The 23881-nt window shown below is 43.9% G+C and overlaps 1 protein-coding gene across 6 annotated transcripts in view; it reads left to right on the top strand.

The window, feature by feature from the left end:
• ZXDC (ZXD family zinc finger C) overlaps positions 1-23881 on the top strand; it is a 31839-nt gene that overhangs the window by 5897 nt on the left and 2061 nt on the right. The window contains exons 5-10 of one of the 6 annotated variants that reach the window (XM_081149934.1): positions 3829-3999; positions 7231-7916; positions 9070-9132; positions 9806-9890; positions 20673-20842; positions 23084-23185. In XM_081149934.1, coding sequence (XP_081006060.1) covers positions 3829-3999; positions 7231-7916; positions 9070-9132; positions 9806-9890; positions 20673-20842; positions 23084-23185 — 1277 coding nt within the window. Of the gene's footprint in view, positions 1-3828; positions 4000-7230; positions 7917-9069; positions 9133-9805; positions 9891-20672; positions 20843-23083; positions 23186-23881 lie in introns of those variants that run through there. The other 5 variants (XM_081149935.1, XM_081149936.1, XM_081149938.1 and 2 more) reach the window with 5 other exon arrangements.

Genomic DNA, 23881 nt, shown 5'->3' with positions numbered 1-23881 from the left:
GCTCAGTCTGGTTTCCTGGAGAGACGGTCTGGTGCCTGGACTGGGGTTTGGCGGCAGGCAGGGAGAGAGGCATTGACAGAAGAGATAGGAGTTAGAATTAACAGTGCTTGGTGAGGGAATTGGAAGATGGGGTTGTGGGAGAGGCAGTAGTTGGGGTTAGTGTCTCAGTTTAGAGGGGAATACAGGTGGTCGGAGGAAGAGGAGTTCCATCTGCACATGGTGCATTTTAGGTACCCATGGGCTTCCAAACGCAGATGCTCAGAGGGCAGGGCACTGTACTGCTGGGGCTTGGTGAGTAGGTGGGCTAGAGTGAGGCAGGCAGCACACCAGGAATCATTTAAACCATGGGAATGGATGTAACTCTAAAGGAACAGTGTACATTTGCCCCTTAACAACATGGGTTTGAACTGCGCGAGTCCAGTTACATGCAGATTTTTTTCAGTTGACTGCAGTTCAGTTGACCAACGCAGTTCAAACCCATGTTGTTCAAGGGTCAACTCTGTGGGTGGGAATATGCATACTTGGAGAGCTGACTGTAGTCTTACATGGATTTTTAACTGGGTAGGAGGTCAGCTCACCTAACCCTGCATTGTTCAAGGATCATCTGTATATCGAAGAGAGGTGTAGTGATTAAGAGTGTGACTGCTAGGTTCAAACCCCAGGTCTGCCCTTAAGTGGCTCTGTGACTTTGGACAAGCTGCTCAAGCTTTCACTGCCTCTTTTTCTCATCTGCAAAGTGGTAATAAAACCTCATGGAGTTGTTGTGAGGGTTTGATTAGTTAATAAGTTTAATTAGGGCACATATAAACCGTCAGAAAAGGTCACCTACTGCTGTTGTTATGGCTGCTATTAACCAAGGAAGGCCTAGAACAAAACCCTGGGTACTGCCACAAATTCAGGTGAAAAAGTAGAAGAGGACCCTGGGAGGAGCCTACGAAGTACTGGCAAGAGTGGTAGAGTTAATGGCACTGAGACCAAGAGAGGAGGATGTTTGGGAAAGGACGGGAGTCAGTCCCGAGTGCTGAGGTGCAGTGGGTTGGTGAGGAATTTGTGGGGCTCCTCTATCTCCCTGCTTATGGAGCGAGGTTTGAAGTTCAGTGGAGTAGCTGGGGCAGAGCTCTGCTCTGGTGCCTGAGAGGTGGGCTAGGGTGAGGCTGGAGATGCTTGCGCTGTCTGTCCCTTTCTATAGGTGGTTGAAGGAAAGAAGAGAGGGCAGTTGCTGGCTATGGTATAAGTAGGGAGATGCAGATAATGGAGAGGGGAGATGGGGCTTTGGCTGGTTGAGACTGCTCTTCTCGGGGAGCGGCGGTAAAGGCAGGAGCTTGGTAGAAGGATCCCAGAGCCCACTTTCGGATTGGGTAAGAGTTGATCATTCTTGAGTCTGGATGATGATGCCATTTTCTCTGCTTTTGTAGATGTTCCATAATAAAAAGTTAAGAAACAACCACTACACGCCTTTTCCACGGCAACAGGAAGAGGGGGAGAGGATAGAGAGCCATCGGCAGCGAGCATGTATGAGGGAGGGCAGGTGGGGGAGCGAGGACAACATGGACGGGATGGGAGCTTTTCTAGGGTACATGTGATGGAGTAGGTTACCTTGTCTGATGTGGCAGAGTGTCACAGGGAGTCAAGGTTGGTAGATGTTTGTGTGATCACTATGCATGATGATGCGAGCTGAGCAGATGCCTGTGGAGTTGGGGATTTGGAGGGAAGGTTGTCATTGAGGGACTGCTTCGCCCCTCCTGTGGGTGAGGTGACTTGGTTTAAAGGTGGATGGCTGTTTATGAATATCTTTGATTTGTATAGATCTGACACAAGTCTCAGAAGATAATGTTGTAATTAGGAAAGAAAACCATTAACACATGAGAAAATAGTTACAGTCCTGGTTATCAAAGGAGATACAAATTAAAATGAAATATATTTTGTTCCTTTTTGGATTAGCAAATATTTTAAAAATGGAAACTCATGCCCTAGCCTGTTTGGCTTAGTAGTTAGAGCATTGGCCTGTGGACTGAAGGGTCTCGGGTTTGATTTCGGTCAAGGGCACACCTTGACTCAATCCCCAGCCCCCAGCACCACATGTGGGAGGCAACCAATCGATGTGTGTCTTTCATATCAATGTTTCTATCTCTCTCTCTCTCCTTTCCACTTTCTCTGAAAAGCAGTGGGAAAAATATCCTAGGGTGAGGATTAAAAAAAAAAAAGGAAACTCAGTGCTGGTGAGAGTGTAGCAGACATCCCCATTGTGGTTGACCTGTGTCCTTGGGAAAGCAGTTTGATTGAAAAGTGTATTCAGTACCTCTGCTCTGTGAACTGCCTCTAGAAATCTGTGCTGAGGCCTTCCCGCTGGAAAATGGGGTCAGGGACATGGCAGATAGAGGGTATTCCCATGCACCATGTGGAACACAGCAGGCATCAGAGACAGGGCGCCTGGGGGTGAGACCTACAGCATCTGTTTTCTGTATTGTGTTTTCCAAATGTCCTATCATGAGCCTGACTGGGAAACAAGATTGAAGCTTTGTTTGAAAATGAAATAAGTTCAAAACTCCTCTCAGAGACAGCCAAAACCCTAACTCATCTGGCCATATCCTATCGTCTTTATAGCTTCTTTTCCTATAATAGCTCGCCTTCCTGCCTGGATCCCAGCAGCTGCACCTCACCACTCAGAACGTAGCTACAGTGTAATGATGCTCATTTCCACTTTGTCAGGCACTGTGTGAGCACTCTGTAGGTCGGCATTGGCTTCTTTAGTCTCGTAACTCCTGTGAGGCTGGTGTTAGTCCTACTTACAGAAAAGAAAAGGGAGGTTCCGAAAGGATTTAAGGCCGCATGCTAGCCGGGGGCCTAGGGAGAGTTGGGATCCAGCTGGCCCGCTGCCCTTTGTGGCATCCATACAGCTTGGCAGCTCCCTTGGCCTGGTTGCCCTTTGCTTTGCTGCGGCTGCCCCTACCACTTGCTGAGGCCCAGTAACCTCATGTGCTACCTGCCTCCTGAAACCTTTTCTCTATCCTCTCAGGAGGTGTACCATTTCCTCTGCTTCACCACGCATCATGGCACTAGAGCTGGGTTTATTCTGCCCTTTATTATGACAGCTACTTGTTACATGTCCCTACCAGGTCATGAGCTGCCAGAAACCCCACTCCCCCTTCTGTCCCTGTGGTGTAGAGCTCCAGCAGTGGAAAATCAGGGCATGAAGGAAGGTGGCTGTATTTTTTAATGTCTCGTTTTTCCTCTGACCCTGTGTTGCAGGTCTGTGATCTTACTGACTAGTTAAGCAGTTGAGTAGTTAACAAGGCAGTGCCAGCTCCAGGCTTGTGTCTCCAACTTAGTGCCATTTGCTCGGTCCCTCTGACATCAATTTCTCAGTGGTAAAATGAGAGGAATTGGTCTTGGAGATCTGTTGAGATAGCTTCTAACCTTAAATGTCACAGGATTATGGTTGTTTTTATAGTAGTAGAGATGATTAATAGAGATGATTAGTATAAATTTTTAGTACTTGAATATTTAAGGAGTTGTTTAACACTTAATTTAACTTAATCTTTCCAGCAGCCCTGCATAATGGATGAAGAAACTGGCTCAGAGTTAACTTGTCCAAGGTCACACATCTTGTACACAAATGATGTGGAACTTCAAATCTCCTTTTAAAAACAGAGTTTGCTTTCAAATTTAATATAAGATGCTGCTCCAATGGGTATTGGTGTTTAGGCCCTTGCCAGCGGCCTAAACATGGACATGCATTGTCTTATGATTCTGATATGATGAGGAAATTGTCAGCATTGGTTCCTTGGTAATCTCTAGGTTTAACACACACCATTCTTTTTGTTCCAGGGTGCTGTGCCAGGTTCTCTGCTCGTAGCAGTCTGTACATTCACTCCAAGAAACACCTGCAGGATGTGGTTGCTCCAAAAAGCCGTTGCCCAGTCTCCAGCTGTAATAGACTCTTCACCTCCAAGCACAGCATGAAGGCACATGTGGTCAGGCAGCACAGCCGGCGTGCAGGTTGGCTTCATTTGTGTTTCTTTTAGGGAGCTACAAAGATGTGTAAACTCGCCCTGTGTCAGAGAAGCAAAAGGGTGTCATTCCTTCCTTAGCTCCTTTCAGAAGTTGGCTAAGTCCTAGGTTAAGCTAATCTATGTAGTAAGGTCTTACCAGCCCAGGGACCGTGGCTGCCAAGCCTGGTCGTCTCTTTTGGCCTCTCCTGCCACTTCTTGACTCTGCCTCTCTTATCCTTCCTTGTCTGAGTGCTTACCTTGAAGAACATTCAGTATGCCATGTTGTTGGGTTTTCCCAGCATATGTCTCCTAAATTTTATCCCCCTGTGACTCTGTCTTAAGTTCTGAGTCTGCTCCTCCACCATTTCTATTTTCTTCAGCTCTTTCTAAGTCCTATGGTTCTTTCTGAGCACACCATTCTGTCTCCTTTTCTTCCTGCTGCTGAGGAAAGTCCTTGAAAACAAGAACAGTTGTGTTTCAGAACGTGGATGGGGCAGGGGTGTGAGGGCTGAGAGGGAACCATGGCAGTTCTTCAGAGGGGGAGTCTGGGCACACGAGGACTTGTTCATCTGGCTACATGGTGGCGTAGAACTTTTAGAATCCTGCCTCTTGAGGCCACATGCACAGTCCTTCAGTCAGGATGTTGAGGGGTCTGGGTGACCTCCTCTAGAACTCTCACATCACCCTGCTCTCGGGCATGGTGGGGTTGCAGTGCCTGGCAGGTCCTGGCCAGTGAAATCCTGGCTAGCCAGAGTTACCTGAGTGTGTTAGCCAGGCTCTTCTAAGTGACAGCACCAACCTTGGAGTGCAGCCAACTTCCCAGCTGATCCTAGGCAGGGCACAGGTCTGCCAGCTCTGGTTTCTTCGTCTTTCAAATAAAGAATTTAAGTGATTCTCAGAATGGAATGTCCTGTTAAAGTGCCTAGAGCAGAGCTCGATGAGTAGTTTAGTTCAGTGAATGTTTGTGCCCTTCCTTTGGCTTCTTTTAATCCTGTTTTGTGTGGTCACTTATTCCCTCCTTTGGCTATAACAGTGATTGCTGTTTAGCTTTGTATTTAAAGAAGCTTCCCTTCTAGACACTGTGTCTTGAGGAGTTAGAGACTGTCCCCTCGGCTCACAGAAGCTGGTCAAGTGCCTTATGCTGGTGTTCACAGGCCCTCAGTGTCAATCAGTTTCCTGCCTCTGTCTCTAAAACTTACCTGCCCAGCTCCAAGTTGGTGTTCTGTGATACCCTGCACCCAGCCTCTCTTCTCCTTCCCCTTTCCTAGCCTGGCTCTTTCAAAAGTCAGCAACAGCACCATTCATTCTCTGGGTGCTTCAGTAATGCCTATTTTCCAGGCTTTACATTTATGATGTGACATTGACTTACTAGTGTGTCATTCTTCCCTGCCACAAGTTAGGGGTAGATGACCAGGTGTTGGCCCAGTGCTCACCTCATGAGAAATAGATGCTTGGGAACGCCTGTGTATTGTGGACTGACTTTGCCAGGGGCTCTGGTAGCCCCTGGATTAGGTGTTTGAGTTCCCCCTCATAGTAGTCCTGGGATTCTGGGCTCCTCACTACCCTCTCACTGACAAAGAGTCTGAGATGGAAACGGGAAGGATTTGCTTGAGGTAACATAGGTAAAGAAGGGCTGGAGCAAGGTCATGATTGTAACCTTAGGCTAGATGCTCTATTAATTAATGTTTATTTAGTGGGTTTTTTAAACACCTGGCTCTTGCACATAGAAGGTCTCCAGTAAGTATCTGTGGAATTAATAAAGTGCTAAATAGGGAATTTATGAACAAATTGGTATCTAATTGCACTAAGATTATTACTATTAATCTTTTCATAGGGAGCTGAATCCTCAAGATTATCAAGGGAGTTTTTTGGAAAGTTTTGAGAGAGAGTTTTTATTTTTAATTTCTTCAAAGAATCGCTGTCATTTTGTTTTAAAATGTTTCATTGTTGGTATTAAGAGATATGTAATGAAGAAACAATAACAATTCTGTTTTTAAACTTTGAAGTAATATGACAACTAAAGAAGATATATTCCAAATTTGGTTATTTTTAAATTTATTTTGAGGGGGTCTAGAGTAGATTATTGTATAGATCTGCATAGGAAATATAATACGCACTCTGACCTGATGTCTACACCGGAAAATATGAGTTTGGGATTAGCTAATGGTTGGTGTGGCAGGAATAGAGCCAGAAACTGAGAGCCTTTTTTCCTCTGGCTGGGGCCTTGGCACATTCTAGAAGCTGCAAGTAGGAATTTCTTAAGAAAGAATAACATCAGGTCCTTGTTTGGCTCCGGATTTGGGATGATTGGGTGTACTTGTGTATAAACTCCCAACTTGAATATTCATTGAAATTTTAAAAAATTATGATAATGTTCATTATTCCACCAAGTGTGTTCTGATTATTTAAGTTACTTAATTGGATAACAAATAATTAGAGTATTAGGACCAGTAAGTAAGACGAAGTGAAGAGCAATCTACTAGAATTGTTTCTACTGTAACATTAAATGCTTAAGGACCAAGCCCTGTGCCTGGTGCTGAGGGACAAAGATGGTCAGACAGACTCTGCACCCTCAAAATGATCATAGCAGGGGTGGGGTGGAGGAGTATTAGAGGTTGGGAATAAAATGGTGGTGGGAAAGGGTGTCCATCTCCAAAGTGCCTGGGGGACCTAATCTCTAAATTATATGCAGCTCCCTAGAGCTGGGACCCACAGGCCAATTTTTCTCCTCTGATCACCCCCAGATGACATACCTGTTTCAGTGTGGCAGCTAGCTTTGGAGTGAGGCATAGAACTTGATGAGACGAGCTGATATAAGCTGATACCAGAAGTATCCTCAGAACCAGGATTCACTTTGTATCTGACTCCTGATGATTGGTGTGCCATGGGAAGTTTTACAGTCTTCAGGTATAGCTATTGTGGTATAGCAGAAAGAGTACAAGATTTAAAGCCAGAAAGACATTGATTTAAGTCTTGTTACCAGTTAATGTGACCTTAGAAATGTTATTTAGACTCTTACGTCATTTCCTCCATCAGCTAGAGGATTTGATACAGCATATGTAAAATGCCTGACGTGTCATCACACTGCCTTTGTTCAGTATGTGGCCACTTTCAGTGTGCCACGGGAGGAGGAAGGCAGTAGATGTTGCCTTTAATGGGTAGCCTCATCTTGAGTACAAGTAAAACTTCTTAGTCCTCTAAGGGCATACAATAACTAGTGCGTTTATTCCTTTTTCAGATCTCTTCCCTCAGCTAGGAGCTCCGAGTTCTCTCCCACTCAGAGGTGAACTCAGCAGCCCAGGCCAAAGCGAGCTCAACAACATAGACCTGGCGGCGCTCTTCTCTGATGCACCTGCTGATGGTAGTGGTGCAGCAGGGGCCTCGGACGAGGCGCTGACCTCTGGAATCCTGACTATTGACGTGACTTCTGTGAACTCCTCTCTCAGAGGGAACCTTCCTAATAGTAGTTCCTTAGGGCCGATGGACCCGCTGGTTTTGGTGGCCCACAGTGACATTCCTCCAAGCTTGGACAGCCCTCTTGTTCTCGGGACAGCAGGCACAGTTCTTCAGCAAAGCAACTTCAGTATGGATGATGTGCAGACTGTGAGTACAGGAGCATTAGGCTGTCTGGTAGCTCTGCCTGTGAAGAACTTGAGTCAGGACCCACAGGCTTTGACCTCCAGCAGCAGTTTACCAGCAGACACCACCACACTGACCTCTTCAAGCACCCCACCGGGAAACACCAGTGCCCCAGAACTGCTGGCTTCAATCAAAGTGGAACCAGACTCGCCTCCTGGCCCCGATGCTGTCCGGCAGCAAGAACGAAACAGAGAGGTGCCCCGGCCTGTGTTTTCCAGCCTTCCAGAAAAGCACAGTCCTCAGAAAGACACAGGCCTCAGTGCAGGGACTGGCAACTTCTATTTGGTATGAAGAGCTATATTCAGTCACTACCATATAGCTTGCTTCTCTTACACTCAATTTTGAGGATGTTCTGGATGAATCATTTATGTGCAGACATTTCTTAACTCTGCCAAAGGATGGAGCCCTGGATTACAAGTTTGGAAATCTGAATTCTGATCCTGAGTCTGAACTGACTAGTTTTTACGACCTTGAGCAAATCACTTGACCTATCTGAGCCTTAAGTTCTCATTTCTAAAATGAGGGGGATTGGCTAGATGATTTCTGAGGTCTTTTTGAGTTCTGTGATTGCGTGATAATGTGTTTCTTTTTCTGAAAAAAATTGGGAGTATTTCATAATGTCGAAATATTCTGTCTTAGTGCTTTTCACGTAATAACAAGTGCTTAGACTTACTAATAACTAGAGGAAGAGGAATCGTGACATCAACTGTCTTTAAAATTTTAATGGAAGCTTTAAAATCATTCAAAACATTAAAAAAAAAAACTAGAATTAAGGGGGGAAAAGGGAACGGTTTGTGAACCTTTGTTTCTGGAGGGTTATGAGTATTCAAGTTTTGAGGCTCGACAGTTAATATACTTTAATTATATTTGTCAGTTACACATTTAATATAATTTAACTTAAAAATAATTTAAAGATTCTTAGGGGAGTCTGACTTTTTCCTCAGGCTCAGATGAGAATAATCAAATAGATTTTTTCTTTGTGGCACACGTTAAATTTGATGGTGATTTTGTTCTAAATGTTAACTCTTAATTTTACCACAATTTTTTAAAGAAGTTTAATCCTTTGAATTAGGATCAAATTTGAGGGATGTGATTAACTCATATACCATAGAGCCAGCTTTGATGTCTTTGAGTCTGAGAGAAGCGCTGTCTCTCTCCAGCCTCATTTGGTGTCTCGTTTGTTGTGGGGGCATAGCCACATGTGCTAACCTCTGCTTTGGCGGCTGCAGCAGTTGCCAGGTGTGCAGGTCCCTGGGCCAGGAAGGGAGATGGCCGAGGCTCAGAGATTTGTGGCAAGTCAGTGCCTGAGTGCAGGGTCTTGGTGCCTTGGGAAGCAGTCATTCTCTGGTGCCACTGCATCATCAGAGGCCTAACTGTGGGTGGAGATAGGAGGAGCCACCAAACCTTGTTCCTGACCCCTTGTTCATTTTCTCGCTAGCTGTGTGACGTTGGGCTGCCTCGATTCTCTGAGCACAGATGGTGTGTGGTGAATGGGTTACAGGTATGCCATGAGCTGTTTAGGGTGGTTCTTTTTCTTTTTGTAGGGATAAGAAACTTTTTCTTATAAAACATTCACAACAGTTCACAAATTTCACAAATTTACAACAGTTGAAGTCTTATTTAAGTACTGTTTGGCTCTCTCAGTAACCTTCCTGAATTCAGTAACCAATTATTGTTTTGGTCTGTAAGATACTGAGTTGAGCACCTGCTGCCAGAGTGGCCTCTGCAGTGGGTATATGAAATAGGACCTCCCCAGGTCTGCCATATAAGTACTGTGCGGCGTGCTTGAAAAATGTTGGAGTGAATTAATGCTGCAGTAAATTAATCCTGAATCACTGGGGGAAGGTTGGTTATTTGCTTCAGACAGCAGAGAAGTATGTAATTCATTTTTTAACAGTTTCTGTATAAAATATTTCAGTGTTTTAGACTTTGGAGGAATAAATTTTGCTTCTCTGGATAATAAAATTATGTATATTGTTCCAACTCTGATTTTGTGTAGCTATCACTGTAATTGGATGTAGCATTTGATTCTCGGTGAGCCTTGCTGGAGATTCTCAAGGAGTATTGGACTCCACTCTGTTCAGGAAGCAGACTTAATACATCTCAGTAGTTCTTTTGCTACCCTCGCTTTGCTGTTTGGGTCAAGTGACTGACACACATTTCTTTGATCTCAGGAAAGTGGGGGCTCAGCAAGAACTGATTTCCGAGCCATTCAACTAGCCAAGAAAAAAAAGCAGAGAGGAACTGGGAGCAATGCAGGTGAGGCTGTGTGTGCTGCAGTGCTGGGGGAGTAAGGGTTCTGAGAGTTACCTTGGGGCTTAATTAGGGACAAAAGAAACACATAGAATAGGTGTTTTTATGTTCTTTGTATTACTTTTATGTTCAAACAAAGTGCCCTTTCATCAACTCCTTAGTTTTATGTGAATTTAAGGAAAAAAGTTACCAGCAAAATTCCCAGCATCAGTGTGGACATGTTTTATTTACCCAAAAAAACCAGTGAAAGCTAGTGGTTGTAAACTTCAGTGTCTATTACCCGGTAGGCTGCAAAGTAAAGAGCAAAGCAGACCAGGTGTCAGAAAATAGAGGTAGAAATCTCATGCCAAATGGCTGCTGGCCCTTGACCTTGGCATTGAGAAGACCCTGGGGAAGGGCTGCTGCTGGCCCCAGCCCCAGCCCCTGGATGGCATGAGGCATTATGGGTATCTAGTTCAGAGTTATGTCAAAATCTTCTGATTTTAAAATGTCAGTACTTTTTTGAATTTTTAAAAAAACACTTTAAGTGGACCCAACAAGACCTGCTAGTTTGTGGCCTCATGTTCCAATTTGTCCGTCCATCCTGAAAGTGGAATAGTGGGATGTAGTGCTTAAAGGAAACTATGGTAAATTCTTTTGTAAAGGTAACAGTGAATTCTTTTTAATATTTTATATATTTCATTTGTCTTTTCTATTTATCTAAAATGTATTTATAGAATGTCAAAGGGGCATGTAGGCTTAGCAACATAATTTTATATCTTTCTGTATTTAATAATATAGGGCTTTTTCTTTAATAACAACTCCCTATTTTCTGTTGGTCAGTTCTCTTAAAAAATATTGTTCTATAAGAAATGTCGTACATGTCAGTGTTTATTGTGACTGAGGAAGGGTTACCTCCACAGTTCACATAGTGCCCAAAAAGAACTTTTAGAGATAATAATAAAAGAAAGTGTGGTGGTGATTTATAGAATGAAGGAATTCAGCACATATTAGGCACAGTTGATGAAAGAAACCAAATGATGATTTATTTAACCTGATAGGTAATCTCAGCTTGAAGAAAAAAAAATTCTATGAACATTCAGGTATAATACATGTTATATCCATTGAATTGTTTTGGTATATCACTTATAGATGTGGTTTTATATTTTTATTATTGTTTTTAAAATTATTTCAGCATTATCTTTAATATCTTTTCAGGGTCACTAAAAAACACAGCTATCTGTTAATCATGCTATCATCACTTCATTAAAAATTAACACTATCTCAATATTTAGCAAGTGTTCAACTTCTAATTGTCTCAAATCCCATAAATGTTTTTTATAACTGTTTGAATCAGAATCCAAATAAGGCTCACATGTTACTATGGATTGGCATGTTTCTTAAGTTTTTTTTTACATCTATAGGTTTCTCCTTTTATCTCTCCTGTGTATTTGTTGAAGAATCTGGCCAGTGTGGAGTTTGCTGATTGTATCGATATAGTGTAGTTTAACAGGTTCCTGTCTTCTGTGTTTCCTATAAATTAGTAATTACATTGCCCTAGCCAGTTTGGCTCCACGGTTAGAGTGTTGGCCTGTGGACTGAAGGGTCCCAGGTTTGATTCCGGCCAAGGGCATGTACCTCGGTTGCAGACTTGATCCTGGCCCGGGTTGGGGTGCCTGTGGGAGACAACCAATCGATGATCTCTCTTTCTCTCCCCCTTCCACTTTCTCTGAAAAGCAATGGAAAAAATATCCTCAAGATTAAAACAAACAAAAATTAGTAATTACATCTATAGGTTTGAGCTGATTGAAATTTGATTCTTGGGGCGAGGGTAGCAAAACTCCTTTGCAGGTGGTGGGAGGGGCTCTTCCAGTGGGTCTTGATGTTTGGTGGTCTGTCCTGTGTTGTTAGCAGCCGGTGATGACCAGTGACTGTATCTATTAGGGGTTCAGAAAGATGATATTCTGTCATTCCTTTCTCATTACTAGCTAGGATACTCCTGAAAAGAGCAACTTCTCATAAGTTTTTTTTACCCTAATACACTTCATACAGGAAAGTCAGGATAAATTTCTGAATCTTTCTCTTTTATCAGTTTTCAAAATAATGAGCTGGTTTCTTAAGCATCTTACAATAGTGGTCAAAGTATTTTTATACATGTGTTGATTTAAACATTTTATAGACTTTTATGGGAGAAATCTGGAACCTGCCAAGTATTCAGCCTTCATATATGAATGCAGTAGAAGAATTTTCTGTAAGTGCAAAGGCTCACATTTTGCCACCCACATACCATCCTTGAAAAGCCCTTTTGAAGTAATGTAAACAGCTGATAGATAGAGAAATATAAATATAGGCCCACAGTCCCTTTTCCAAAACCCTTGGGGCTAACTGTGTGTTTATCCCTTCTGACATTTTATTTTTCTAGAATTTTATTAGATTTTGCAGACAAATGCTTCCCTCATTGGCAATATTCTGTACATATTGTCACCTATTTGTGTCCTCCATTTGTGGTATCTTCACCCAGCCTCCCCCATGTTAGCCCCTCCCACAGTGATGGCGCATTTCCCTAACTCGTGATCATGGACAGCAGGCTTTATTTGGATTACACCAGTTTCCCACAAGTGTCTTTTCTGTTCCAGGATCCCATTCGGGATCCCATGTTGCATTTGGTTATCACTATTCCTTAGCCTCCTCCTGTCTGTGTCAGTTCCTCAACCCTTCCTTGACTTTCGTGATGCCTGTGAAGAGTGCTGGTCCCTTAGTCTGAAACGTCCCACCATTGGGTCTGTCTGATGCTTTCTCTTGATTTGATGAGATTATGGAACCTTTGCAGCCAAAGTTAGGTACCCTTCTTGTTGCACTGCATCAAGGTACATGTAATCAACATATTATTACAGGTTATGATAACCTTGATCACTGGATTAAGGTATTGTCTTGTCTGCCAGGTTTCCCCATTGTGAAATTACTATTTTCTTTTTGTAATTAATAACTATTTATTTTGAGGTAGATACTTTGAGATGGTATGCAAATCTCAAGGGTCTGTAAGATCACCCTCACTTCTGACACCCAACTGCAAGTTTGATGGTCTCCAATAATTTTCTAGAAGAACTCAGAACTCACAGTTATGGTTTATTGCCCTGAAAGGATATAGAATAAAGTCAGGGGCATAGATAGGGCAGGGTGCAGGAGTGTTCCTAGAGTGAAGCTTCCAGTTGGCCTTTCCCTAGAGTTGTGGACATTGCTGCTTCTACCACTGTGTGACAACACACAGTGTTTTGCCAACTGGGGCAGTTCACCTGAGTCTTACTTTCCAGCCATTCATCAGGGCCCCAAGGTCTCTGCTATAAGTCACATTGTTAGGCTATGTGGAGTGGCCCAGGACCCCCAGGTAAACAAACATACCTACCAGGCAAGACATTCTAAGGACCTTGAGCCTGGAGTAAAGACCGTACCTCACCTTGGGCAAGGTTAATCCATTCCCACATACTGTGCAGATACCTTTTTTCTCTTTCAGCCTCTCACTAATTCAACACTCAAGGGTGGATTTGCCTGTGGCATTATTACTATGGTGTTCTTAAGGTGATTTTGTTTCCTTCATTTCTTATGCATTTATTAATTAGAATTCTTCTGTAAGGAAGAACTGTCCCTTCTCTCCTATTTATTTATTTATTTATTTATTTATTTATTTATATCAGTATGGATGCAAAAGTATTTATTTTATCCTTTAGGTTATTTTAATCAATATTGTATTATAATTAATATTATCAATATTTATTTTGCTGCTCAAATTTTTCCAGCTTTGGCCATTGGGAGTTTGATTGTTGTCCCCTTTCGACATGTCTCCATCCTGGTGTTTTGAGGGCACACTTCCTTACTTTTGGCATCGCCAGATTCATCTTGTATTATCCCAGCTCACTCCTGGAGTCTGCCACTTCTCCAAGGAACCTTGTTCTTTTTATGGGAAAGTGATAACAGAAACAGGTGTGGGCTCTAGGTGTGCTTGTTGATCCTTGCTTCCAGGGTATCATTGTGTCTAGGCTCTCTTGGCAGACAATGCTAGGGAGTGTATTTATGTTTTATAGTATTATATATCAGTAGAATATGTTAACCTACAGTAGCTGAGATTTGAATACAGAATATTTCACATTTTTAGAATGGAAGTATGGTACATATGTTCTGTATTTGGTAACGTGCCTCGTTACCACATTGGCACTTTTCAGTGAAATATATTCACTTAAGTGGGATCCGCTAAGACTATAAATAGCTTCACAAGAGTTCAGGCCAGGTGTTACTGCTAAATTATTTTTGGCACCAAAATTGGGGGCAAAATGTAGGTTTTGGGATTGTGGTTAAGGGATTGTGGTATAATAAGTCCAAGAACAGTGAAGTTGCAGGACTGTTAGTGGAATTAAGTAATTTAAACACAATCTGGACTTCATTTGTCAGTCTACTAAAGTCTAAAGCGCATGTGCTGATTCTTAGAAAATGTGCAATCTGAAATGTTCTGAAAAATAAGATAGAGGGTCTGAAATCTAAGACCCTTCCCATTGGGTTGTTATTGGGTGGGGGACCTGGTCTTTGCTTCAGATGAGGTATGAGCTTGCTCCACATGTCCATGGTAGTTCCCTGTGTTGACCTTCACTTGCCCCGGGGGAGAGCACTTCAGGTTAGGATAAGCACAGTGCCTGCCTTGGAAAGCTACCCAGAGAGTGAGCCTCTTACAGTACACTCTTGGGCAAGACAGCATTCCTCTCTGGTCATCGCTCCCTTGGGCCCAAGGTTTGTTTCTGTCCCTGGACTTGAGCTGTGGTTTTGAAGGCTGGCCTAGCCGGAGATCTCCCAAGGGAAAGGTAGAAGGGTTTGGTGGCAGTGACCGTCCTGTTGTGGTGAAGAATTTTGACTCTTGCCCATGAATGGGCTGTGAGTTGAGGTGTCCTGTACCTGCACCATGAGCGGATGACAAGGATTCTCTTAGTCCTGGTTAAACAGGTCTGTTCTTTGCTGACTGAGTTGTCATTTAACTTTCATTTCTGTTAACTGTATGCCTGCCTTGTGACAGTTTCTTGTGCTGTCTCCTGCCTGAATGCACATCCTGGCTCTCTATAGATACCCATGTTCCCTCTGGTCCTCCCACTGTGCTGTCAAGTGACTGAGCATGGAAGTTTGAACCTGGCAGCCCAGTTGAAAGCCCTCTTCAGCAGTTCTCTAACTCATGTAAGGAGGAAGCTCTGTTTAACCAAAAGTGTGATTGGCTTTGCCGCACATACAAGAGCTGTGCTGTCCCTGCACGTCTGATGATGTGACTCATGATGACAGCACCAATTGGCAGTGTCTGAGGATTCAGGACACCAATCCTAGAGTCAGGAAAGGGGCTGAGATCTGCTCCTCTGGTTGCAGTGGCCTTGGGCAGGTGTCCAGCCTCTGGCTGCAGCAGCATTTTCTGAAAGAGGGACGGTATAGGAGCTGCCCTTCTAGGTGGTTGTGACAGTCACATGCAAGGATTCTTCCGAAACAGTCCAGTGGTAGGTTTAATTAAATGTATGTTTTGCTTATCACATCTCCTGTACCTTCATTTAACGTTTTCGTTGCAGCAAAACAAGGAAGACATTGTCAGGGCTTTGTGTGTATGTGCTTTCAGGTCCCCAATCTTGGGAATTCAGCTGACAGAATTATTACCGTGCCCTTGGGCAGAACCCTCATTCCATGTAGGTGTGCCCTCGCTACTCCCTGGAGCCTGTACCACCATCCTCTGCCATCGTGTACTCTGGTGGTCTTAAGCTTCTGATGGTGCCCAAACACGTACTGTGTCCTGCAGCCTGCCCCGGTTTTTCTGTCACTCTGGGAGTTCTTGTTTAGCTTTTCTATGTGAATTGTTAGATTTGCCCTTCCCAGCTGTGCCGTTTGACTCTCCTGTTCTTGAAATTTCCTTCCCAGGCTCTCAGCCAGGGTTGGCCAGTGGGAGCATTGGCAGGAGACTAGGCAGAGGGAGGAGGAAGAACCAGGCCCTCTTTTGTGCTCTGCTTTGGTAGGAGTTTTACAATAATGGCCATGTCTCCTGTGGACCCAGTTCTTGCTGGGTGGCCCCTGACGTAGTTCTGGCTCCTGTGCATTGTCCCTCTTTCTGGACTCTGGTGTGGTGGCACCTTCCTGCTGTGCCCACCTTGCTATTTGCTCCTTAGAGCACTATCACTGGTGTATCCCATTGTGTGCATGAAGTCTTTCTGGGTGCAATAATTTATAGAGTGTCTCTGGGGTTCTGATGGGACCCTAATAGGTCCCCCAACTAAAAGCAGTTTATCAAGGGCAGTGACTGCGTTACGGCACTATAGTATCCCCAAACGTTGCTCAGATCTCTTGGTAGTAACCCCCTTAGGGTTCCCAGGGTACCCTGTATTCCTTCATCATTGTATTTTCATTGTCTCTATGTCCCTGAAAAACATACATGTCTGTACTTAGAACACACCAGCCATCAGAAGCTCTAGGGTAAGACATGTCATTAGCACAATATCCAGTGTAGTGAACATTCAGTTAGTATTTATGGCAAAAATGTGAACAGATTGTTGGTAACTGGACACATTCATATAAAAACCATTCAGTTAGCACACTCCAGTGCTAAACCTGACAGTTATGACTGCTAATTAAAGCTCGTTGTACCCAGCCTTGTTATGAATTCCTTCCATCTGTTAGCACTTGTAGTCCTTAGAGCAATGACATGTAGGTACTAGTATCCCATTATCTGGATGAGGAACCTGAGGCACAGAGAGATTTAACTAGTGGCTAACTGGACCAGGAGGCAGATTGGCTCAGAGTCTTCACTGAGCCTGTCAGCTACACAGCGCACAAGGAACTGTCATCTTCAGGTGAAGTGGACGTGGAACTTCCAAGTAAATACAAGCACTTGGACTTCGGGTGTTAAGGGCTTGTCCAGGGTTCTGGGTGGGTGGGGTTAGACAGCTGTCAGAAAACCAGAGGAGAACCATATTCCCTTCCCCAGTGCCAAAGAAAAGCAGCCGATAAATCTCATCTCTGCTGATTTTTAAAAATCACAAACCTTAATCAACTAGGAACCAAAAACATTTCCCTAATAATGGAGAGCAAGTCAGACTGACTATCATTGGGGATATGTGTTCATATTACAGTCTGGAGAAGAGGCAATCAAACCAACAGTGCAATAATATTGGACACTTTTATAGATAATTTAGAGAAAAACGGAATAAATAGAAAGGAAGAAGTGATTATCAGTGACAATGATTGAATCAAATAAGTAGAAGTAAGGATAAATAGGTAGCTAATGGTATAATGAATATTTGCGTATGTCACATTAGTAACTTTCCTATTAATCAGAAAATAATAATGAAAAAGATCTCATAATGGCAATAAAAGTAATAAAGCATCTTGGGATCACCAGTGACAAATATATACTGGGCCTGGATGAAGTCCTGCTTAAGGCCTACCGTGTACTTTGGATAGAAACACTAAGTTCTTACTCATTTACATCTTTGTTCAGTTCCTTTAAAATCCCGAAGAAACTTGAAAAAAACAGCCTTGTCAGTTTTAAGTTCATCTGGAAGAATAATTTAGTGAGAATCTCCATGCAGGCTTTGAAAAAGAGAAACAGTGAGGTGGGGAGAGCACTGTGTTGTGATCTAGGCACAGTTGAGGAATGTTGGTCATGAAAGCCTGGCTGGTGCCCTGGAGGGGAGCTGCTCAGCAAGACAAATGGGGACAGCTGGAGCGTGGCATGCAAGTCATTAAGCAAAAGACTAGTGTTCGGTAAATGGTTCTGATAACATGGTTTGCTCATTGGAAAAAATAAAGGTGCACTTTTTGTGCCCTTTTTCCTGTAGCTCCACCACCCAGAGAAAATCACTTTCAGTGTTTTGATGTTAAACATTTTCCTATATGTATAAACACATCTATTAATTTTGAAGAAATGTCATGTGCATGTTTTTATCTGCTTTTTACTATTAATATGAAAATTTTTTATTGTAACTTTTTTATAGTAGATCTCCCTCCCCTTTTATTAAATTTATTGGGGTGACACTGGTTAACAAAATGATACAGGTTTCTGGTGCACAATTCTACAACACATCATCTGTACACTGTATTATGTGTTCACCACAAGTCAAGTTTCTGTTCATCACCATTAATCCCTCCTATACCCTCCTCCACCTCCTTCCACCCCCAACTCTCTCCACCCCTTGCCCGCAATCATCACACTGTTGTACATGTTCATGAGCTCTTTTTTTCTTGCTCAATCCCTTCACCTTCCCCTCACCCAGCACCCCACCCCCGACAGCTGTCAGCCTGCTCTCTGAGTCTCTGTTTTGCTTCATTTTGTTCATTAGATTCCACATGAGTGAAATCATATGATATTTATCTTTGGCTGGCTGGCTTATTTCACTTAGCATAATGCTCTCCATGTCCATCCATGCCATCACAAAGGGTAAAATTTCCTTCTTTTTATGGCCGAGTAGTATTCCATTGTGTAAATGTGCCACAGCCGTTTTATCCACTCATCTACTGACAGAGACTTGGACTGCTTCCAGATCTTGGCTTTTGTAAATAGTGCTGCAGTGAACATAGGGGTGCATATATCCTTTCGAATTAGTGTTTCTGGTTTTTCAGATATTCTCAGCAGTGGAATTGCTGGGTCATGAGGCATTTCCATTTTTAATTTTTTGAGGAAACTCCATCCTGTTTTTCATAGTGGCTGCTCCAGTCTGCATTCCCACCAACAGTGCACGAGGGTTCCCTTTTCTCCACATCCTTGCCAGTATTTTTTTGTTTGTGGATTTATTGATAATAGCCAACCTAACAGGTGTGAGGTGATATTTCATTATGGTTTTAACTTACATTTCTCTGATGATAAGTGATGTTGAGCGTCTTTTCATATGTTTATTGGCCATCTGTATGTCCTCTTAGGAGAAGTGCTACTCAGGTCCTTTGCCCCCTTTTTTTAAAAAATCTATCTTTATTGATTTCAGTGAGAACAAGGGAGAGGGGGGGAGAGAGAGAGAGAGAAACATCAATGATGAGAGAGTCATTGATCAGCTGTCTCGTGCAAGCCCCCCACTGGGGATCTAGCCTACAACCCGGGCATGTGCCCTGACTGGGAATCAAACCGTGATCTCCTGGCTCATAGGTTGGCGCCCAACCGCTGAGCCACGCCTGGCCGGACCTTTTCCCGTTTTTAATTGGATTTTGTTTCGGGTGTTGTTTTATAAGTACTTTATAAACCTTGGATATTATGGCCTTATCAGATGTATCGGCAAATATGTTCTCCCATTCATTGTATTGTATTTTCATTTTGTTGATGGTTTCCTTTGCTGAGCAAAAACTTTTTAGTTTGATGTATTCCCATTTGTTTATTTTTTCTTTTATTTCCCTTGCTCAAGGAGAAATATCAGAAAAAATAGTGCTATGAGAAATGTCTGAGATTTTACTGCCTGTGTTTTCTAGGATTTTTATGGTTTCAAGTCTAACATTTAAATCTTTAATCTATTTTGAGTTTATTCTTAATGTATGGTGTAAGAAGGTGGTCGAGGTTCATTGTTTTTTGCATGTATCTGTCCAATATTCCCAACATCATTTATCGAATAGACTATCTTCAGCCCATTGTATGTTTTTCCCTCCTTTGTCAAATACTAATTAACTGTAGCCTTGTTGGTGTGGCTCAGTGGTTGATAGTCAACCCACGAACCTGGAGATCACGGTTCAATTCCCCATTGGGGCAAATGCCTGGGTTTCGGGCTTGATCCCCAGTGGGGGGCATGCAGGAGGCAGCCCATCGATGTTTCTCTCATTGATGTTTCTCTCTTCTTGTCTCTTCCTCTCTTTCTAAAATAAAAAATAAACATAAAAAACAACCACCAACCAATAATTTTCCAGAGCACCGAACCCAGGACACTTCAGAAGGCTGGTTTTAGGGAATCATCCATCTTGTGTAGATTAATACGAGGCACTGTTGCCAGCTTGCCCTTTTCATGCAGAGATTTTTTTTTTTAAATGGTGGATGTTGAGATATTCTGAATGGAGAGATATTGTATAGGGAGTCATGGGGTTTATCACATATTTACTTGTTTAGTCCTTCTAAAACTTTAAGGCAGGGACTATTGGTCCCATTTTACAGATAGAGAACACTGAGGCTAGAGCTTAGGTTACTTGTTCAAGGTCAGGTAGCAGACTCAATTGTGGAGCCAGGCTTTGAATCTAGGACATTGGTTTCTGCCTCTGGGATTTCCTGCTGCTCACAGACTGTGTGTTAGAAAAACCTTTCTGAATGTCAGGATTTTTCTTTCTTTATACTTAATTTTTTAAAAAGCCTATATTTATGAAACCAATGAAGTGATGATTTTTGTAAAGGAAACTGGACCAAAATGGCCTGAAGGATATGGCAGCCATTTAGCATGTGCTGAAGGTGCCCAAGGGTGGGTTCGATGACCTGTTTTCTTTCCTCTTCCTTTTCCGTGATTCTGCTGCTCCAAGTGGTTGGTTTTGCTCAGTAGTCCTAGAGATACCCTGCATACCTGGAGCTATTGGAGTTGGAGGGTGAGGAAGAGTCGCCGCCTTTAAGAAGTGGGCAACTGGGGTCTGATTGTTGTCTGTCCAAGAGACATATATGATAAGTTTGTTAATCTTTCTCCTGTTTTCTTCACCTCTTACCTCGTGACAGTCCCTGTTCAGTAATTTTAATTCTGTAGGGCTGTGCAGTGACAGGTAATAAGCTGTCTCCCCCAGAGTGTGGCCTCTGTGGAGGCAGGGGCCTGAACAGCACAATGTACAGTGCATTGTTGGTTTGTTTCATTTTAGGAGCCTCAGGGTCTTCTCAGAGAAAAATGAAAGGTGGCAAAGTCAGTCCTACTCACTTGTATGCAAGCCAGAGCGGTTGGTTGTGTGGGAACCTTGTGGTGCCCGGCGGAGGTCTGCCAGGACCAGCTCCAGCAGCTGGGGTGCAGTGTGTTCAGGTCCAGTTACTGCAGGTAAGAGCCATGGAGCTGGGAGGAGACAGGCCACAGAAGTGTCTGGGTGAGAGTCCTTATGTCTCTGAGTGCTCCTTCCTCTCAGTGAACGGCCCTTCCACCACCGTTCCAAGTCCTGTTTTATATCTTAAATGATCTCTCCATGACCCTAGCTTTTCCCTTTGTTCCATCCATCAAGCTACATTTGTTCAATCCTTTATCTTCATTAGGATTGACACATCAGTGTCCAAATTCTCTTTGTGTGGCTGCCCCCCCCCCCCCCACCATTTAGTCTGTCTGCTGTACCTCACTGGGAGTCCTTTGCTCCATTCCAAGGTTCTCTGTAGCTATCTTGCAGCTGTTTGGGCTGCCTGAGGCTGGCCACAGACAGGCAGCACTACAACCCTGTGGATGTTTTGTGGCTCCTGGCTCCTCACACTGCCTGTCCCTCCCCAGACCCTACTTCTCTTTTCAGGGCTGGGATGAAGGGGCTTACTTACTCAGGCAGCATTGGTCACCCCCATCTCTGGGGACTGCTAGTAGCACACCAGAAGATGTAGCCTTTATTTATTAAAGGTGATAGCTTTTTATTTTTTTTCTTTTCCTGTTTTCTTTATCAAACTGAGCCCCTCAAGGGCAGGGCCAGCTGCCTATTAGACTGTGCCCAGGGCCCAGCAGACTCTGCAGCCGGCAGCCATTCCACGAACGCTCACTAAACACATTCACCTCTACACCTCTGTGTATACCTTTATTTCCAGTCTCACTTTTGAGCCGCCAGAATAGAGAAGTAAGGTAATTTGGGTTTTAGGATAGAAGAGATTTAAAAGCTGAGAATATACTCCTCTGACCCAACCGGATCACATGCTTCCTCTTCACTGAGCAGTGTTCTGTGTCCTGGGTACTCTAGGGCCAAAGAGCACCATGTGGCTGGGGAGGCACCATTAGAGATACCATAGAACATCCGAGTCCTGCGCTGATCTGGAAGAGGGAGGAGGGTGGTCCTGTCGTGGGGTCTGTAGTCCTGGGAGAGGCTCATGAAGGAGATAGAACCACGTTGGCTGTGGAGAGTCTGTAGGGTTTAGATAGGTGAGAGAGATGCAGAAATGGCCTGGGCAGAGCCCAGGGAGCACCTGGAAGATGGGCCCGGTGGATGGCCATGCTGTTGTAGCAAACCAGAAGCTGATGTGAGGATTTTGTGGGGGTGGGACTTGCCTGCAGAGAAATGAAAGATTTTCCCAAGATAGAGGTAGTGGAGGTTGTGGTGGGGGACTGGCCCAAGCCTTCTGAACATGATCAAAGCCAGCAGGTCAAAAGTGAAGAAGGCAGGACCCAAGGTTCTGAAGTGGAGACTGCAGGGAAGCCGGTACCACTGGCAGAACAGGAGCTAGTTGGAAAAGCAGCAGCAGCTATTTTTCTAAGGAACACCCAATTAAACATGTCTACCCTGAGGTAGAGAAACCTGATTTTAATCTCTTACTGTTCCCATACCAGTCAGTGTAGTCTTGGGCAAGTTACTTAAGCACTCCGGGCCTCCGTTTTAATCACATATAAAATGGGAATGATAGTGCTCAGTGCTTGACATGTAAGGTTCTTGAGGCTGTGGAAGGAATGAGTTGCTGATGGTGGCAGTGGCACCAGGATTTGAGTGGTGGGGGTTGTGGGTGGCCATGGGCTGGACATGCAGATGAAAGGTGAAATGTTAAACAGTGTCCCTTTTCTGAATTGGATGATTAAGGGCCTGGTAGCCCCCTCTTGGAAAGACCTTTCATCTCTCTAGTCCCATCTTGACTGAAGGCTGGGTTCAGGGCAGGGATGAGCCTGCCTGTGTGGTCTGAGAAGGCTGCTGGAGAGCAGTGAGGACTCTCAGGGAGGGATACCGGAGTCTCCGTCAGAGTTTAGGAACAACCCACACGAGAGAAATTGGCACTTGGACTGGGGGGAGGTATTTGAGTGTGGGAGAATACAGGAAAGTTCCAGAAGAAGGGCTTGGGAGGGAGGAGCAGCCAGACTGCAGGTGTTTCAGGCCCAGCTTAGCCCACTGGGCCTCAGGCTGGGATCAGGGTGAGAGAATGAGGACCAGAAGGAGGTGCAAGCAGCTCCCAGCCCCTGAAGCCACTTACTGCAGTCCAGGTGGTGCCCTGCCTGGAATACAGTGGTTGGGACCAGTTCTACTGCGTGTCGTATCACACTGACAGACCTCCTTAGGCTGAGGTAAGGAATGCTGTCGTCGGGTTAATAAAACGTGTGCTGTTGCCTCCCCAGGACGGCCCCTCAGGTGAAGGAGTCTTGCCATTGGTGCTCAGCCCACAGCCTTCCGCCTCCCACCCCCTGTTCGCCATTGGTTTGCCTGTCTATGTCCTCCAGGTCTGTCTTCACAAGTCTTTGGGTTTGTTAGTAAGACTCAGGAAGCGACCGGCTTCTGAGGCTGGTCACTGAGGTACGCCTTGGGTGGAGAGTCACTGGGTTGGTTGCCTGGATGTTTGCTGCTTTCTGGGAAAGGTGGGTAAATGGCCACGAAATAAAAGGCTAAGACTAAAGCTCAAATTTGCTGTCATTGTAGCTCCTACTTGTAAATAAGGTGAAAATACTCTTTAAAATATTTTATATATATAAATTCTAGTCACTTTCTCCTGTGGGAAGGTAGTTTTAACCTGTGGGAAAACAGACCCAGACAAATAACTTAAGTGGTTAAGCTGGGTATAGGTGGCTGTGGATAATTCAGATTTTGATAGAAAATAATGAAAGTATCTAGCTTATTAAGTTTCTAACAGGCTTAAATATATATATTTTAAAACCCATACAAATAGTAATTTTAGTTTTCTTTATTCAAATTGGGCTATTAAACATTTTCCTTAATGTCAAAGATAAATATTGACTAAAGCGCTGGTATGAGGTGGACGAGCAGGTGGGAGCTCCCAGACTGCTGGGTGGGGGTAAATTGGAGGGCGGTTTGGTGCCAAGTACCCAGAAAGCCTGACTAGTGTCTGCTACATTTGCCTGGTGATCCCACTCATGAGATCTCTCCTAAAGAATCAGGTAGGATACAAATAGCCAAAAGTT

This window comes from Miniopterus schreibersii (genome assembly GCF_964146895.1).
Source record: "Miniopterus schreibersii genome assembly, chromosome: 10".
In the NCBI taxonomy this organism is placed as follows: Eukaryota; Metazoa; Chordata; class Mammalia; order Chiroptera; family Miniopteridae; genus Miniopterus; species Miniopterus schreibersii.
This window is presented reverse-complemented; position numbering and strand designations above follow the sequence as displayed.